General features: G+C 46.4%; 2 protein-coding genes across 2 annotated transcripts; one reads left to right on the top strand and one right to left on the bottom strand.

Annotated features, from left to right (window-relative positions):
- The first annotated feature begins 7 nt into the window (after positions 1-7).
- On the top strand, positions 8-510 carry LOC100774845 (histone H2B type 2-F). The gene has a single exon (XM_035450323.1). It carries the CDS (start codon positions 73-75, stop codon positions 451-453), a length of 381 nt encoding a protein of 126 aa, XP_035306214.1. The 5' UTR covers positions 8-72; the 3' UTR covers positions 454-510.
- Positions 511-9,619: 9,109 nt separating this feature from the next.
- Fcgr1a (Fc fragment of IgG receptor Ia) lies at positions 9,620-17,773 on the bottom strand. The gene is made up of 6 exons (XM_027393689.2): positions 17,743-17,773; positions 17,361-17,381; positions 16,243-16,500; positions 11,915-12,169; positions 10,867-11,151; positions 9,620-10,017 (listed from the first exon to the last, which is right to left on the bottom strand). The coding sequence occupies exons 1-6, from the start codon at positions 17,771-17,773 to the stop codon at positions 9,839-9,841; spliced, it is 1,029 nt and encodes a 342-aa protein (XP_027249490.2). The 3' UTR covers positions 9,620-9,838.
- Positions 17,774-18,105: the final 332 nt, after the last annotated feature.

The following is an 18,105-nucleotide window of genomic DNA, read 5'->3' as shown; positions in this document are numbered from 1 at the left end:
ATAGCGAGCCGCGCTGCCACAGTTCGTACTCGCCTCGTCCATTTTGTGCTTCTGCTTGGAACGCGGAGGAAAATGCCGGATCCGGCGAAATCTGCTCCTGCTCCCAAGAAGGGCTCCAAGAAGGCCGTCACCAAAGTGCAGAAGAAGGATGGCAAGAAGCGCAAGCGCAGCCGCAAGGAGAGTTACTCCGTCTACGTGTACAAGGTCCTGAAGCAGGTGCACCCCGACACCGGCATCTCCTCCAAGGCCATGGGCATCATGAACTCCTTCGTGAACGACATCTTCGAGCGCATCGCCGGCGAGGCTTCCCGCCTGGCGCATTACAACAAGCGCTCGACCATCACTTCCCGGGAGATCCAGACGGCCGTGCGCCTGCTGCTGCCCGGGGAGCTGGCCAAACACGCCGTGTCGGAGGGCACCAAGGCGGTCACCAAGTACACCAGCTCCAAGTGAGGCGCAGCGGAGACGTGATTGATCGACTTTACCCCAAAGGCTCTTTTCAGAGCCACTCCAGCTCTCAAAGAAAGGGCTGTAACCACTAAAGGCTTATGGTGCCTTGTTTAGGTAAGGTGGAGTGATGAGTTTTCTCCCTGCGGGGCTCGGGTACCGTACCGAGCGTCTCAAAGAATGTTGGGCCGGTAGGGCGCGGCGGTGCCTGTCGCATCGTGTACAAGATAGGGTAGGATGTTAGTGTATTCCCTACTTAGCTTAGGTAAAGTGGTCTTTGAACCGATCTCAAGTTACTCTCTCCATTTGTGAGTTCAAACTGGAGCTAGTCCCTCACCGTCTTGGGGCGTCCGGAAACAACTAGATCTGCCTAGAGCATGATGTGGGCGCAGTCACTGGCTGCCGATAGTTGTCTTTCGATGCCACTCAGCAGGATGGCCTTGAGGAAGACCCTATCCGGTTAAGGCTATTGTATGTTGCTGGATAAGTATCCCGCGGACTAGTTGTAAGCATGCAGAGAAGTCCAGTTTTGGAGTCTCGCCCGCTTCCCACCCCTTTGTAGTTCGGGGCGGCAGGGGTGGGGTGAGTGAGGATGGCTTGGCGGCAAGCCCTGCCCCCTGCGCCATTTCGCTGCCCGACTCCAGGCGGGTTTTTATGGTCAGCATCAGCCCTAGGTGCAATTTTCACAGCACTAACTGGCTTTTCTGATTCTAAAGGTGGGAATGAGACTCTTGAGCCCTGACCCTCGCCAAGAATTGGATGCTCTAGAGAAGGGTTTTCTTTTCTCTGATACGCTTCCTGTCAAAGTGAAACATAATGAATGGAGCCCTTTCTAGGTTGTTTAAGGGTTAAATAAAATAACGTACTTAAAGCTGGAACCAGGTAAGTTGTCAGTGGGCCGCGCGGTAGGAAGCAATGCAGGCGCCGTGTAACCTCCAGCACTCCCCTTTCCCACAAGTTCGCTTATAGACTTTCAGCATTCTAAAATCGTTTCCCTAAGCATCTTGCCCTAAACTCCTTACTATATAAAACAAAATCTTTCCAGGAAGGCATCCAGACTTGCAAGACGTGATTTTGTAGAAACTTCAAAAGTATCTTTTATGTGACCCGGTGGGGAAAGTGGGTTTTAAAACTTGATGGTGGCCCACGCCTTTAGTCCCAGCTCTCTAGAGGACAGATTCGTATCTGGGCCAGGCATAGTGAGACACTGTCCATAGGATCTTTGGCAAGTTTTTGGTAATAACTTACAATCAAATGACTGTAAACTGGGCAGTGGTGGCACACTCCTTTAATCTCAGCACACAGGTGGATCTCTGTGAGTTCAAGGCCAGCCTAGTTCTGGGCAGCCAGGAAACCCTGTCTTGAAAAACAAAAACATTGAGTATTTCATGTCCAGTACCCTCAGAGGGAAAAGTACTTCTATTAAACACTCCTTTCCCAGCTTTTAGTTGACAGCTCTGAATTTTGATGATTTCACACAAGGGGAACCAAGGGAAAAGAAATTACCTACAACTCATCTCCCCTCTTTTCTCTCTAATACTGTATTTCATCCAGCTTGGCTATTTAGTCAAGACTCTTGGAGAATTATAAACAGGAAAAAAGTGTGCTAATTAATGTATGCACATATGAACAATGGGGTTAGGCCATAGAAGGGAATACATTATTTTCTGAGGTGTCTATACTATGAAAATCTGAAGGATTTGCTCATCAGTTCTGTTTTGGGAAAAATTTTTTTTTTCTGAGTCATTTTAAGTATCTAAACTCTAATGACCATATTTTCATACTGGTTTCCAGACACTAAGTGATAGAAATTGTTCTAAATGATCATTCCCTACTCCTACACCCCTGCAAAACAAAAAGTATGTTCAATTTTAGGGCTTGCAAGGATGGCTCTGCATGGAAAAGTGCTTGCCCAGTGACCTGAGTTTGATTGTGAGGACAAACACAATTGAAGGAGAGAAGTGATTCTCAGAAAAAAATCACCTGACATCTGAGTTCAAACACAGAGAAATGCAATAAATTAATATGATTTTTAGGTTATTAGTAGGAGAGTTCATCGCAGTAAAATTTGAATTCTAATATTTGCCTACAGAAAAACAAAAAAGATAACTTGTTCCATTTGTCTAGCCAAGTTTATCTTATTGTTATGGTGGGAGTGTGTTTATAAAGGCTCATAACTGAGAAGTTTTTCTGGCTCAGTTTGTTCTGAGGAGAAAGTCAAGTTGCATAGATTATGAAGACAAAGCAAAACTAAGAAACTGTAACAATTCTTCCTAGCATGAAGAAGTGATATTGACTGAGCAATGTGGCACACACATTTAAACCCAGCATTTGGGGCAGAGGCAGTGGGCAGTCTCTATGAGTTCAAGGCCATCCTGGTCTACACAGGGTCTTCTAGGCCAGACAAGGCTACATAGAGACATCCCTACCTCAAAAACAAAAACTATATTTGAGATTGTAAGCATTGACGGAGTCCCTCGGATCGATTAGTCACGTACAGTTTGCAGATGTTGACAAAAGTGCGTGTGTAGACCACCCCTGAAAGTGTAGAAAGGTGGTAGAGATGTGGAAGGGTAGTTCCTAAAATCTCGAGGTGTGCCATGCGTGCACAACTTCGACAAGCCAGCTGCGGCGGGACTCATTCTGAGGACTGATTGGGAGTATTTCCTCACCTTAAAACTAAAATAGTAACATTTATACAATCTTCAGGAAGTTACCAAATTGATACAAGGATTTTGGAAAACATATCTCACAAGACTAAATCATAGCACATACCTACACTATATTGTATTCAAAGTTTCCATTATTTTCAAATTCACACAGAACATGGACCAAAACTGGCCACCACTTTGGGAAACTAAAATTGTAAAGGACACACTTGTTGATAACAAAACAATAAAATAAGATTATCCCTACCATCATGCTCTACAGAAAAAGCCACAGGTCAAAAGGGATTTCAAAGTAAAACCTGCACAGTCTTTAGAATAACCGTGAGATCACTGTGTGTGGGAACCTCTGAAGGTACACAGAGGGTAAATAGCAGGTTTACAGGATTGAAGGAAGGCAAGTATGGTGGTGTAGGCCTTTAGCCCCACACTCAGGAGGCAGAGGCAGAGGCAGAGGCAGAGGCAGAGGCAGGCAAGAAGAATGGACTTAAGGGAAAGTGAGAACAAGGTAAGCCTTTAACTCAAAGGGAGGCTGAAAGAATAGATCTGAGGAAGAGCAGAATCCATAGAATAGCAAAGACTTCCCTTGGCTACCAAGACCAAATTAACTAATAAAACCAAAGACTGTTCCCAGGCAATGCTGTCTTAAGCTCAGATAAGATACACAACTAATGTGAGATGTAGAAGATATTGTAAATCCTATATGCTTGAGTTTGGTGTATGGGTGTTTCGCCTGTATGTATGTATGTATGTATGTATGTATGTATGTATGTATGTATGTACGTACATGCATGCCTGGTGCCCAGAAAGTTTAGAAGAGGGCACCAGATCCCCTGGAACCAGAGTTACAGACTGTGAACCATTATGTGGTTGCTGAGAACTGAACTCAGGTCATCTGTAAGAGCCACAAAATGCTCTTAATTACTGAGTCATTTGTCCAGTTAAATGGTGTTTTGTTTGATAACAGGTCCCCACACCTTAACACAACTAACTCGATGATGAAAGTATCATTCTGGCCATGAAACTCAGATCATAGACAGTACTGTATGTCAAAATGAAAACAGACCTAATCCATCAAAGTCCATAGTTTTGGGGAAGTCTCAAAATATACAAACCTTGCTTTTTAGCTTCTATAATTCTGCTTCTGACTAACTGTTATTGTAAACTGAAGTATGTCAACCGAGAATATTATTTTTGTGCTTAAAAGCTCACCCTGGAAAGTCTCAGTATTAAATTAGGATCTCCACCATCTCTTATAATAAAGACTTTCTCTTGGCTTAAACCCATATTCAAGCAGTGTTCTCTGGTGGCTTCCCCACAATAATAAGATAAATCGCTCAGACTAATCTCAAAATCTCAAAATCTCAATCTTCCTGCCTGCTATAGCCTCTTAAGTGCAGGATTACAAGTCTGTGACACCATGCCTTAAGTAGCTCCATGAAAAGGAGACTGTTTGAATTAAACGAAAGAAACTAGGGCTGGAGAGATGACTCAGCAGTTAAAAGCATTTGCTGTGCTTCCAGAGGACATAGGTTTTAGATTCCTAGCACTCACATAGCAGTTCACAACTGTTGGTGTTTCTAGCTCCAGGGGATCTGGCTCCCTCTTCTGGCCTCCTCAGGTACTGCACACTCATGGGGCACATACACATAAAATTAAAGAAAAAAGTCTTTCAATCAAATACATATAAGTTGGAGAAGCTGAAAAGATAGTCAGATATCTACTCTCTTATAATTCCAGCAGAATGAGAGAATTAGGGTAAGAAGTGGGAAGTGAAAGAGCTATGAAATCTAGGGCTAAAATCTGAGTTCTGTCTTATTGTCACCAAAACTTGGGAAATCTCAGGATATGATGCCATTAAATTTAGAAATTATTATTTTTTAAAATAAGAGTGGTACTTTTAAACAATGAAAATGTTTATTCATTCAACTCTTTCTGTGTCTTCCCAGCGGGTCTTCAAATTCATAGCCAAGCTGAGCCCAGGCATTGCTTGCTCAAAATTAGCTTGTCAGCAAACATTACATTTGAAGATTTTTTTATGTTTATTCTCCCAGAATACCTCAGTCAACTATTTCTGGTCTTTAGTGATTTTCTGTCCCCATTAGCTCCCATATCATTTCTGCCAGTCTTTCCCTTGAACATATGTTCCCTCTCCACAAGTTACTTTTTTTTTTAATCTTTGTAATGGTTAAGGAGTGTGTCCTCAGTATAACAGGGATACAAAGGGAAGGCCAGATGCAGGAGAGCGAACAATTTTATTTTTTGTAAATACGGGAAAGGGTGGGCAGTAGAGAGTAGAGTCTTATTTTCATTGTCAACCTTAATTTAATATACAATTATCTAAGGGATGGGTTTTTTTTTTGTTTGTTTTTTGAGACAGAATTTCTCTGCGTAGCCCTGACTGTCCTGGAGCTCACTGTAAACCACACTGGCCTTGAACTCAGAGATCCGCCTGCCTCTGCCTCCTAAATGCTGGGATTAAAGGCGTGCACCACCACCACCACCACCACCACCACCACCACCACCACCACCACCACCACCTGTTACAGTTATGAGACATAGTCATCATTTAAGATTCTTCCTGTCCCATTTCACACAAATGGACGTGGTAGGCATGGTTCTAACAATACTTCTAGAAGGAAAATTCTAGCACCCACTGTAAAGTATAAATAATGACATAAGTGGAGATTATGCCTTGTCATGCGTAGGAAAGTCAACACTGCCGTGTCCTTCCTTCCTTGACCCCCACAGAAACACAGATCTACAGATTTAATGCAGTCTGTCTCCATATTAAATAGTCTCATGAAAATTTGGCATGGTTTCCAATTTTTCTAAGACTTTAGATCATTGCCAAGTGCTGGAATTAAGAGTGTGTGCCACCACACCCAGCCATTATCAAACCCTTCACTGGCATTTTCTACCCAGCCTCTATTCAAACATATGCACTTGTCCACTTACACTGACAATGCCACATTCTGGAGCTCAGCATTCCAGACTCAAAGTACTGCTTAAAGAGTAATACTTAGGTTTAATAAGAATCTTAAATAATACACTTACATAAAAGTCTTGCTGCTTTCTCTGCCTGCCTGCCCTGTCCTACCACCTTGCTCCTCGGCTCAGCAATTGGAATGTTTAATGTTCTGAGCCATGACCCCACCATCACCCTTCTCTCATCTCCTGTTAGTGAATCAGAAAGTTTTGTTGACCCTTCCTCCAAAATACTGTCTATGTGACCATTTCTCAGTAGCTCCACTGCCACTCTGTTGCACAAGCTGCCCCTCCCACTCTGGTTTCATACAGTCCCTGACTTAGTCTCTAAGTCTGTGGCAGTGAAGGTCTCAATCCCAAAGGCCACCTACTAGCAATATCTCCATTCTTTTTCCAGTTTACAATGACTTGGTAGTTTACAGTTTACAATGACTGGGCTAATCGCAGGCTCCCCCTAGAGGATAACCTGTAAATTCTGAAGGGATCGAGTAATGGAAGGCCCTGAATGGATTCGGCTACTCCTGTTTTGTCCCCAAAGAAGCCTAGAAACTTCTGAGCATTCTGAAGTGGGCCTAGACCCCCCTCCCTCGCCCTCGAATGAGTTTGTGGTTCTCCATAGCAAGCCTGGAAAATGTGTTTTGTACACAGTCATGAAAGGGGTGGTAATTAAAGATTAAGCCAAGGCCCCCTAGCTATGAAGACTCCCATTACCAAACCACACCTCCCCCAAAAGGCAGAAGGACCCACTCTCCTCCCCACCCGCTGCATCATATCCCTGCGGGTCGCCTCATTCTCCGTTCTGGAAACTTCTCAGGGATCCGCCGGGGTCCCTGCCTGCCCTCACGCTGGCTTGGCTGGCCCAGGTTTCCTTCCTTCCGACATGACATGCTGGAACCAGAGGGGAGGCCGTGTGTGCTGGACACGGAGGAGGCGGAGGTCGCAGTCTCCTCCTGCTGGCTCCCTGGCGTCTCCCCGGGCAGTCTGAATCTTCTCCCAGACGGCGGCGGCCGCGAGCCCCAAAGTGACCACCAGGGGGCGCCGCGTGGCTGGGAGGCTCTGCGGCTGCGCGCTCCCGGACACTACCAACCTCTGGTGCTGCTGCGCGGGCGCAGAGGCCAAGCGAGTCATCACTGTACGCTGGTCCGCCAACGCGGGGGTGCCTTTCCCTGTATCGGGGGGAATCGGAGACGCACGCCCCTCTCCCACGTGCTTTCTGCTGCCGCAGACTCAATCGTTTCGCTCCTGCCACGTGGGGGGAAAAGCAATTATTCACAAGTTCGGGCCGCGTGGAAGCCCAGTGGCCACCCAGCAGCGCGCTGACTGCAGTGTGTGCAGATGACCACCGGATGGCGCCAGCGACTCACGCCGTCCCTGAGGCGTTTTTTGGGTTTTTTGTTTGTTTTTTGTTTTTTCTTTCTCTTCTTTCTGTTACTATCTAAGACTCTGCCACCTAAAGAATTAAAGGCAGGAAAAATGTTGTGGAGCAGATAGCAAAAGAATAAATCCCAGACACCGCAGACAGAATCAGCCGGTGAAGAAAGTTTTTTTATTAGGTTGAGGAAAAACACACAGAGCAGGGCACACAGAAAGACTGGGGGTGATCTCAGGAAGTCGGCCTCTCCTGGAGGGATGGGGGTTTGAGGATCTTTGAGGGGGTCTTCCTCTAATTTAGGGTAGGTCAATGTCAATAAAGACTGAGAAACCGATAGGCCCACAATTCTGGATAAACATGCACTAGTCCGGCCTTTACTTGGACCGCACTGCCGGGCCCTGCTGGCAGGAGGAAAAAGCCCATCCGGTCATTCATTAGGTCTTTGACTCTGTTCAGGAGTATGTGAAAAAAAGCGAGTAGTTTGCCATATTTATTATCTGTTACCTCCCCTATGTGTCTGCCTATCAAGGATCTAAACCCTAGTCCTTCACTGTGTTTCTGTTTTGTAACCTGATTGGGAGGTGCCACAATGTCAAGAGGCTGGACACTTCCGCATGCAAATAGATGGAATGATGGGTAAATGAAGTAACTAGCAACTCTCCCTTGCCAGCAAGCTTTTACTTCTGATTTAAGATGCAGGTCTATATGGAGGACTAGGAGCAAAATCAGATTTAAAAGCAAAAACAAAACCGGGAACTTCTGGCTTCTTTTTCATACCTCTGACCAGAGACGAAGACCTGACTACCTGAAACAAAATGCCTGCTGGCTTTTCCTCCCGCAGTAGCTGCCCCTACAGCCCCCACTCAGGCCCCCACCACCGCATGCTGGTTAGGTACACTCAAGGCCTGTCTGTCATGTCTGTGTCTGTATGCCATGCGTGCATAAGTGCTTGAAAGAGGTCAGAAGAGGGCACCAGGGCCCCTGGAGCTGGAGTTAGAAGCAGTCACAGAAATTGAATTCAAGTCCTCTGGAAGAGCAGGAAGTGCTCTTAACCCCTGAGCTATCTCTCCAACTCCAAGACTGTTTTTTCACACTGACAATTTGTATATGCATTCTTCAACAGAGTGTATCTCCTCCAGTGGGCTATTATCCCTGTCCCTCCTATGCCTATTGGTCCCTGGCTATAAAAGTTCTAAAGTACCCTTGGTATCCACTGATGGTTCTTACCCAATGAGACTCATGCTATGCCACACCCTCTCTGGGGACTGCGACCTCCAGCCTAGCAGAGCCTAGAGTTCCAGAGATGTGAAGCACCAAGACCTTCAGTGGTTCCTTAGCAGTGACAGTTAAGTGGAGATACGATCTATTCCTTGTTTCTAGGATTCAGTCTTCCTAGTGTGGTCACAGTGCATTGGTGGCTTACGCCTATGAGCCGTGCCTTCCAAAAGGTATTCCTTCAGTCAGTGTTGCGACCCTGTTCTAGGCTCCAGTTTCCAGGCAGTACTGGAAGGAGAACACTGAAGCAACCCCATGGGGGCGCTGGAAGGTAACGACTGTATGGCAGACGGTCATGCATCTAGCCCCAAAGCCTTCAACCACAGCTCCGCTAAGGCTGCCTGGAAAGGCCACTCGAGTGAGGCCATATCTGGACCTGAGAGAGGTTAGATGGATGGATCCAACCGCAGCACACTGCCAACCTTTCTGTTGCCACTAGGCCCCGTGGTAGCAACTCTGGGGAGGATGCATAAAAGGAGACTGTGGGAAAGAGAACACAAATTGTGATGCTGTCATGGTGACCAGCCTTAATCCAGCTTCACCCCAGGCTATGACGCTAGTCCCTATCCATGTCTGCTCCCCTAACACACAGGCTTTCCCTGGGGAGGCCTGAAACCATCCACCCTGTGAGGGAAGGAACAGCTCTTCCTTCTGGGAAGGAATGTCACAACTGCCCTGGCTCCCCACTCCTCAGACTGGAGTCTTCAGAGCTGGTTCCTGTTAAGAGGGGCTGTGGAGGTAGGGGGTGTTTTTCCTGCGGGATTCACTTCCTGCTACTCACGCTTCCCTGCTCTATAAGGCCAAACATCAAGAATCCTTTAGAGTAGGTCTCCTTTCAAATGTCTGATTACCAAATTGGACTCAACTGAAGTCAGCTTGTATATTTGCTTTATTTAAGAGTCACATGGTGTGGTGCCACAGTTTCAGTGTCAGTCAACTTTTGGAAGTTTGTGCCCCAGCACTGCCACAGGCTGCCCAGGTCCATAGCCACCTTCCAAGAGGTATTCCTTCAGTCAGGAGCTGCACGGCTCCGTTGGTGTGGTCTGTCTTGCGATGCCTCTTCTTCAGACACTTTATCACTTTATACTTGCTAAGAGGAAGTTTCTTTCTTCCCCTGATCAGAAACCAGAAGGACTTCTAAATTGTAGTTTTTCTTTCTTTGCAACTTCTTATGTATTTTCACACAGAGAACTGTGTCCACCAAAAATATTAGTCCCATTGACAGATAGAAAAGGATGTGAAACCAGACAGGGCCTGATGACTGGGGACCTGAAACAGGAGGGAAAAAAAAAAAATCCTTTAGAAAAAAATCCTCAGAAAGGCTGTGTCCCCAGAAATAAGTTCAGGGACAAGAAACTTCCAGCAGTTCCAAATGTGCCCTCTAGGTGGCGCAGGCTCCTTGAGAATACTACACTGTCCTGAACTTGAGAGAGAATTCCTGTTTCTGTCTTTAATGCTTGGACCCTCCAGGTCAGTTAGATACAGACACGAGAGTATGCTGTCTATGAGAGAAAACTGTAAAACCATCATGTAACTCCATAATCAGAGCACACATCCTTGCCCTGGCTAGTTTGATGTCAACTTGACACAGCTAGAATTATCTGAAAGGAGGGATCCTCAACTGAGAAAATGCCTCCATAAGATCCAGCTATATGAGATTTTCTTAATTAGTGACTGACGGGATGGGCCCAGTCCATTTTGGGTGGTGCTATCCCTGGGCTGGTGGTCCTGGGTACCACTTCATGGCCTCTGCATCGGCTCCTGACTCCAGGTCCCTGCCCTGCTTGACTTCCTGTCCTGACTTCCCTCATGATGAACGGTGCTTGGTCATGGTGTTTCATCACAGCAATAGAAAGCTAACCAGGACAACCCTAACGTTTTCTGTAGGAGATGAGTGAGGGCTGTAGCAAAGGGAAGAAGGCAGATAATGAAGGAAGCAAGAAGGAGGAAGAATGAGATAAAGGCAACGGGGGAATAAGGAAAAGGGAAAGAAAGGGAAGGAAATTCAGGGAAGGTTTCAGGAAAACAGTGCAGTTCTGAATGAAGTGTGGAGCCCTGCTCACAAGGGGCCCCCCTTCTGGCTGGGGAAGGAAAGGGAGCCCCCCCCCATGCACTCACCAAGTATTCTAAGCTCCAACTCAGGGCTGCGTTTAAGGATGCTGCCATCCTCCGTGGCTACCTCACACCAGTATAGTCCAGAATCTTCTCTTTTAGCACTTGGGATGTAGTACTCGGAGGATGTGTTCCTATCCTCCAGGGTCTCGCTGCCCACATAGAAGGAGAAGTAAAGCTGCCAGCCAGGACTCTGTGGGAGCAATTTTGTCTCACAGCTCAGGGTGACCGGACTTCCCTCCGGGAAGGGAGATGACAAGGACGCTGTCAGCACTGGAGCCGCAAATAGCTCTAAAGAGAAAGTTAATAGGGGACAGGGTTGTTCCGTTCAGTGTCTGGCCTTTTCATGAGACTCCCCTTTGGGAATCTTGCCCCAGGAGAATGAGCGTCCCCCATTTTCGACAGAGGTGTATTTTCTAACAGGCATGACCGTTCGCCAGCTATGGTGCTTCTCATTACATTTGCACTCTTCTGTGTGGGGCTGTGTTTATTGCTCATGGCAGTAACCCAGAGTCACTTGCCAACTAAGCCTTTCCTTACTTATGCTATTCAAAAGAGAAGCTGGGACTGTAATTTCTTCCCCACAGAAATGAACTCATTTTCGCACAGGAATACCTTGCCAGTGAGTTTGAGCACTAAGAAGGTAAGCCATGGGAAAAGTTAAAACAAAAACCTTGTGCAAAGTGGACAGGGAAGTGTTTGATTTACAGAAGCTCAAACAGAAGGGAGTTTAAGGAGGCTATGTGATCCCTGACACGTAGATGGGAGTAAATCCAAATCCTAATGTCTTTCTGGTTTCTATGGGACTTCTGTGGAAATTTCATGAGGTTGGACTGGATTACTTTCTAGTAACTCTGGCTACCTTGAGTGAGTGAGTCTCTGGCATTAGCAGATAAAATGAATAGACAAAGTGTACAGTCGCTGTCCCCTGACATGGACATGCACTCCCGTGATCACTGGCAGGCCTTTGTGGATGCTGCAAAGAGCATTGGGTAGGGACTGGAGACCTCAGCGCTGGTTCTGGCCCAGCCAATGGTCATGGGGTGGCCGCTACCTTTCACGGTGACAGACATTCCTGCAGATGTATAGCGGCGGTAATGTCTCCCTGTGCCTGAGCAGTGGTAGATGCCAGTGTGACTCGGGTTGGCTTGCAGAATGATGACCTCAGAGTCCTGAGAAGAGTAAAAGTGTTTTCCATCGCGATAGAAAATCACGTTGTACACCAGCTTACTCTGCCATCCGTGACACCGCAAAGCCAGAGGTTCTCCTTCTGTGAGGACCCTGTGAGAGGCCTGGAGTAGCAGCCAATCTGAAAAGGGAGGGCTGTAATGTTTGCATGCAAGAGAGGAAGTACAAGGAGGACAAATCTTGGAGGCTTGTATACCTTTTACTATTTGCAACATTCCAACCTCAGTCTCTGCTGTGGCCCACACCTGAGTCCCACTTTCAAATCTCTTGAGCTTTGGTAAAAAGAAAAGCGACCTTTCCCAGCAGCTGTGCACACTAGCCCCCACCATCCTTTCTCAGGAGCTGTGCACACTAGTCCCCTCTTATCATCCCTTCTCAGGGCTCAGAAATGGGTTGGGACAAAGCTAACTTTGCATGGTAGAAAGAATCATATATACAAAGACCCTTGAATGTGACGTATGTGCCCCTATGTCCAGCTTCTATAGCCAAGAGAATATGACAGGCCAGGCACACCTTTGCCATATCTGGCTCTTTCTTAGCAAGTTGGATAGAGATGCTCCCGGTGGCCTTGAAGCAGTAGCTGCCATGTTATGACATATAGCTTGTGAGGGTTACATGCCAAGGGCTTCTGGGAGCTGAGAGTGCCCCTACCTCGCCCCATGGATAGCCAACTAGAAAATGGGGGCACTAGTTCTATAACCACAAGGAATTGAATTCTGCCAATGACTTTGTGAATTTGGAGAGGGACCCAAGGGAACACAGTCCCGTCAACACCCTGACTGCAGAGAACCTGTGGAGACTGAAGCATAATAGTTACATGTGTTTGGGGCTGTAGGTTTGTAAAGGTCTACTATGCTGCAATAGAGAAGGGATGGATTCTGACTGCTGACATGTTTGTTAATGGAGATGAAGTATCCATTAAATGGGAAGGCAGAACAGGGAATGTGTGGTCCACTGCCGCGGGGAGGGGGCAGTGCCTGTGGCCTCAGACACTGCCACATTCCTTCTAAATGCAATTAAGACCTGAAACTCAATCTCACACTGCCCAGACACACCAATGTCTTTGCTTTGTCCCAGAGACACAGTAGATTTTGATGTCTCTCCATAGGAAATTATCAAAACACAAACATGAAAAAAATTACCCACTGAAATTAGCGAGACTTGAAGTCTGTATATCTCAATGGACTTTCATATATGTAGTTTCCGTTCAGAAAGGAAACCATGGTGCTTCACATTGGGTTTTATACTGTCACTACAGAGTATATATTTATGTACTTATCTATCACCAAAAACAAAAGCTCTGTAACAGAGATAGACCTAGGAAAACGATTAGCTTTCTGTCCTCTTTCATGGCGTGTGTCCTTTACCTGAAGTCTGTAGTTCCTTGTCCTCTAATAATAATACCCTTTCTTGTTCTGCCTCTTCATGTTATACTGCACCCAAATGTGTATTTGTTTACATGTTTTTAGCTACATTCTACGTTTCAGAAAAAGTGTGCGCTTGCTTGGGTTTGGGTTTTTGTTTTGTTCTGTTTTGTTTTACCCTAACTGGGGGTATTTCATATCAAAATATGTGAGATACAACTTTTAGCTATATCATATGATACAGACATAGCTTACTAATTTCCTGTTCAAATATCACCCCCTCATCTTCACTGTCTCTGAAGGAAAGTGACCCCCACTCTGAGTCACATGACTAGAACTTGGACCCACAAACCAGCTGCAGTTTCTTGGTCCTGGGGTCTCTATTAGTTTTGTTTGGCTTGTTTGTTTGTTTGTTTGTTTGTTTGTTTTCCTCTGCCAGTTAAAGATTTAAAAGGCAGGAAAAAAAATCTTGAATGCAACAGATAGCAGCAGGGAATTTTTTTTTAACACAGCATTGGCTGGTGAAAAAGGTTTTTTATCAGAGGTGCAAAAATGCATTTGCAGCAAGCCCACGGAGACCCTCTGCACACACCACAAGCCCACGGAGACCCTCTGCACACACCACAAGCCCACGGAGAGCCTCTGCACACACCACAAGCCCACGGAGACCCTCTGCACACACCTCAAGCCCACGGAGACCCTCTGCACACACCTCAAGCCCACGGAGGCCCTCTGCACACACCTCAAGCCCACGGAGGCCCTCTGCACACACCACAAGCCCACGGAGACCCTCTGCACACACAGCAAGCCCACAGAGGCCCTCTGCACACACCACAAGCCCTCGGAGACCCTCTGTACACACCACAAGCCCGAGGAGACCCTCTGCACACACAGCAATTCCACAAACCCTCTCCAAAGCAGAAGGGGGCTGAGAACTAAAAAAAAATCCAGTCTCCAGGTGGTGGTGGCCCACACCTTTAGTCCTAGAACACAGGAGGCAGAGGCAGGTGGATCTCTATGAGTTCAAGGACAGCCTGGTCTACAGAGAGAGTTCCAGGAGGGCAGGGCTACACAGAGAAACCCTGTCTCAAAATAAAATAAAATAAAATAAATCCAGTCTCTTCTCAATGACCAGGGGTTTTTAAATCTTTGATGAGTCTTTCTCCCCTAATTTAAGGTTGGTAGCTGCTTGGCTCACAACTATCATGTAAGCATATACAGATCCTGTTCAACTCCTAGGCTGGTCCATCAGCAGAGGCACAACGAGTGGAAGAAAATAAGTAAACAAATAAACAAAGCCCTTCAGACTGATCTTTCTAAAGCTGCCAGGCTTTTGTCTCAGACCAGGAGGATGAGGAAGAAGCGGGCCATCTTGGAAGTTTGCCAGCTTTATCCCCTAGGTAGCCTTCTCCCTGTCCACCTACCAGACAGTGTCTTAGTGTTTTAGCATCCCCAGACTGACTGGAAGTGACTAAGCATCGATGTAACCACAATGGAGTCTTCCACTGTCGCATAACCATGGCAACACATTTTATAAATAGGATAGAGAGAGCAGTAACCGGAAAATCTGACATATTAGTTGACAGTGAAGAACTTTTGTTCCTTTTGTGGGGACAGGGAACCAATGGAAAGGCAAGCCACAGAGAAATTCCCAACACTTGAGAAACCCAGAATCTATAAAGAATTCCTCTGAGCTAATGGGGTGAGGAGGAGAAGAAGCTAGTGAGATGGTTCAGCAATTAAGAGTGCTTGCTGTTCTTCTGGAGCAGTGGTTCTCAACCTGAGGGTTGCCACCCCTTTGGCAAAGCTCTATCTCCAAACAAATATTTACATCATAATTCATAGCAGTAGCAAAATTACAGTTATGAAGAAGCAACAAAAATAACTTTCTGGTTGGGGGTCACTACAACATGAAGAACTGTATTAAAGGTCACAGCATTGGGCAGGTTGAAAACCACTGTAGAGGACTTGAGTTCACTTCCCAGAAGTCAGTCCTGGCAGCTCATAACTGCCAGTGACTCTAGTTCAACACCCTCTTCTGGTCTTCAAGGGTAGGTACCTGCACATATGACATATGGCATACAGACACACACACACACACACACACACACACACACACACACACACACCAACAACAACAACAAAAAACCCAAACAAACAAAACTCAAAATCTCTTTGTTTTTTGGTTTTTCGAGACAGAGTTTCTCTGTGTAGCTTTGGAGCCTATCCTGGCACTCGCTCTGGAGACCAGACTGGCCTCGAACTCACAGAGATCCACCTGCCTCTGCCTCCAGAGTGCTGGGACTAAAGGCGTGCACCACCAACACCCGGCCAAAATCTTTTTTTAAAAAAGGAAACATTGCCCAAAAGACGTATCATCAGGTACTTAAACACATTAAAAATGGTTGATACCACAGTCACCAAAGAAATATAAATGAAGACCACAATGTGAAGCCACTATACACAATCAGAATGACGACAGAAGAGCTGCTGTTGATGAAGTCAGAGGTGAGTTGGCATCAATTTTGGACATAGATAAAATACTAGAGTCCAAGATTTTTCTTGAGACATTGTATCCAAAACTGGTCCACCTGGACTCTATGGGTGGCACAGAACCTCCAGGTGATGTTTTAATTATACTGACTTGATTTGACCTGGTAGGCCCTTAGAGCTGATATGTTCACTCAGATCAATAAAGTCTCACATATACTCTCAGAGAGAAAGAGATACAGAGACAGACAGACAGACAGACAGACACAGAGAGTACTCTGGTACCCACACAGAGGAGGACCTTGGGATCCTCAGCCCTCCTGCCCCGAGCCATGCTTACCTCTGTGGATTTCCAACTGTACAGTGTCACTTGGCATTGAGAGACCAGTCTGGCACCTGTATTCACCACTGTCCTTGAGCGTGGCCTCAGAGATACTGTAACTAGGTGTGGAGACCTGAAGCAGTGTGTTGTTTATAAACCACTGGGTGGAACTGTCTCCAGGCAGGTGAAGCCCCTCACACCATAAAGTGACATTTTCCTTCAGAAAAATACTGACCCATGGAGGCTGCAAGGTGATCACAGCCTTTGTGATATTTGCTGTAGGAAAAAGAGGACAACAACAGCAGAGAAAAACCTAAGTGGAGCTAAAGCAAGAACTGTGGGTGATTGGAAGATTATCGCTAGCACAAGGGGAAAATGTATATTTGGGTTAGTTTGAAAAAATTAGCAAGTGGAAACCCAGGGAACCAGCCAGCCTTTAGGCACCTGGATTCTGCTGTGGGAGTTTTTCTGGGTCATTTGACCCCAGTCCAGGTGTTAGGATTTGGTTGCTGGTGATGAAATCAGTCGGGTTTCAAACCAGAGCAAACTGCCTTGAGCCGGTTTCCCCACACCCAGTGCTAGGCTGTCTTTGTGGGTGGGGCTCACCTTCATCCACTTCATTGAAAACTGAGGCTCAAGCCCTTGAAGCCTTCCTGTCTGAGGTGGAAAACCTATCTTTGTGTTCTTAGGAAAGGGACAGGTTTGGGGAGTCAGTAGGAAAGCCAGCCTGGCAGGGTTGCTTCTGGGTTTCCACAACTCTGCTTTTCTGAGCTCACCAGGCTCTCAACCTGTGAGGCGTGACCCCTTTGGAAGTTGAATGACTCTTTCACAGGGTCAGCTAAGACCAGCAGAGATCACAGACATTTACAATTCATTCGTAACAGTAGCAAAGTTATAGCTATGAAATAGCAACGAAAATAATTTTATGGCTGGAGGTCACCACAGCATGAGGAACTGTATTAAAGGGTCACAGCCTTAGGAAGGTTGAGAACCACTGGTCTAGGTATTTAGTTCAGCGAGGGTCCACTCAGAAACCCCACTCTAAATACAGAGATGGTAACTAAGACATCTTGCTGTCCTCCTCTTACTCTTCCCTCCAGACTCGGGAAAGCAACAGAAGATGAGTGGTCACTCACCCACTTGTCCACCAACTGGAACTGCAAGAGACCAGAGACACAGATATCACTTGGTGACTAGAAGACCATAATGATGAAGAGAGAATGGGAAGGAACTTCATGACGACTTTGAGGACCCAGTCCATCCCTCTTTCCCAAAATCAAGTGCCTGCAGAGTGGATGGCTATTCATGATGCTGTCTTTATTCTGATGGAGGCTTGCAGGCTTAAAGACACCAGATGCTCCCTTCCCAACCTTTGGAAAGAAGCACCAATAAACTACCGGATCATTGATACAGCAGCCTTTAGACTTGTGTTTTAGGCTAACATACCAAATGATGACAAAAAGTCTTGACATGGCCAGAAGCCAAGTCCCCCAGCAAGCTTCCCTGAGCCCAACTTACCCCAAAGGAGCAGGGTTGTGAGGAGCCACATGTCACTCCAGCTGGCAAAAGTCTGTAATGTGTAAGACATTGAAGAGGTTCTACCAGAGGCTAGGAACCAGGGTTAGAAAAGAAGAAGGAAATGCCACTTCCGTCCACTTGCATTAGGGTTGTGTTCCTTTTTCGGAAAATACATCCTTAGTTCTTATTTTTTCCCCTCTGAAACAGGGTCTCCTGTAGCCCAGGTTGTCCTCAAGTTTTCTATGTAGCCAAGGATGACCATGGCTCCTGATGCTCCTGCCTCTACCTCCCAAGTGCCACCACGCCTAGCTACATGGACCTCCCACCTCTCCCTCCAGGGTCTTATTGTAGCCCTGAGAGCCT

This window comes from Cricetulus griseus (genome assembly GCF_003668045.3).
Source record: "Cricetulus griseus strain 17A/GY chromosome 1 unlocalized genomic scaffold, alternate assembly CriGri-PICRH-1.0 chr1_0, whole genome shotgun sequence".
Lineage (NCBI taxonomy): Eukaryota > Metazoa > Chordata > Mammalia > Rodentia > Cricetidae > Cricetulus > Cricetulus griseus.
This window is presented reverse-complemented; position numbering and strand designations above follow the sequence as displayed.

Coding starts and splice junctions, on each gene's coding strand:
- LOC100774845 (XM_035450323.1), top strand. CDS start 73: ATGCCGGATCCGGCGAAATCTGCTCCTGCTCCCAAGAAGGGCTCCAAG.
- Fcgr1a (XM_027393689.2), bottom strand. CDS start 17,773: ATGTGGCTCCTCACAACCCTGCTCCTTTGGG. Junction 11,152..11,914: donor AATGTCTGTCACCGTGAAAG/GTAGCGGCCACC, acceptor CTTTCTCTTTAG/AGCTATTTGCGGCTCCAGTG. Junction 10,018..10,866: donor GTTGGAGCTTAGAATACTTG/GTGAGTGCATGG, acceptor CTCCTGTTTCAG/GTCCCCAGTCATCAGGCCCT.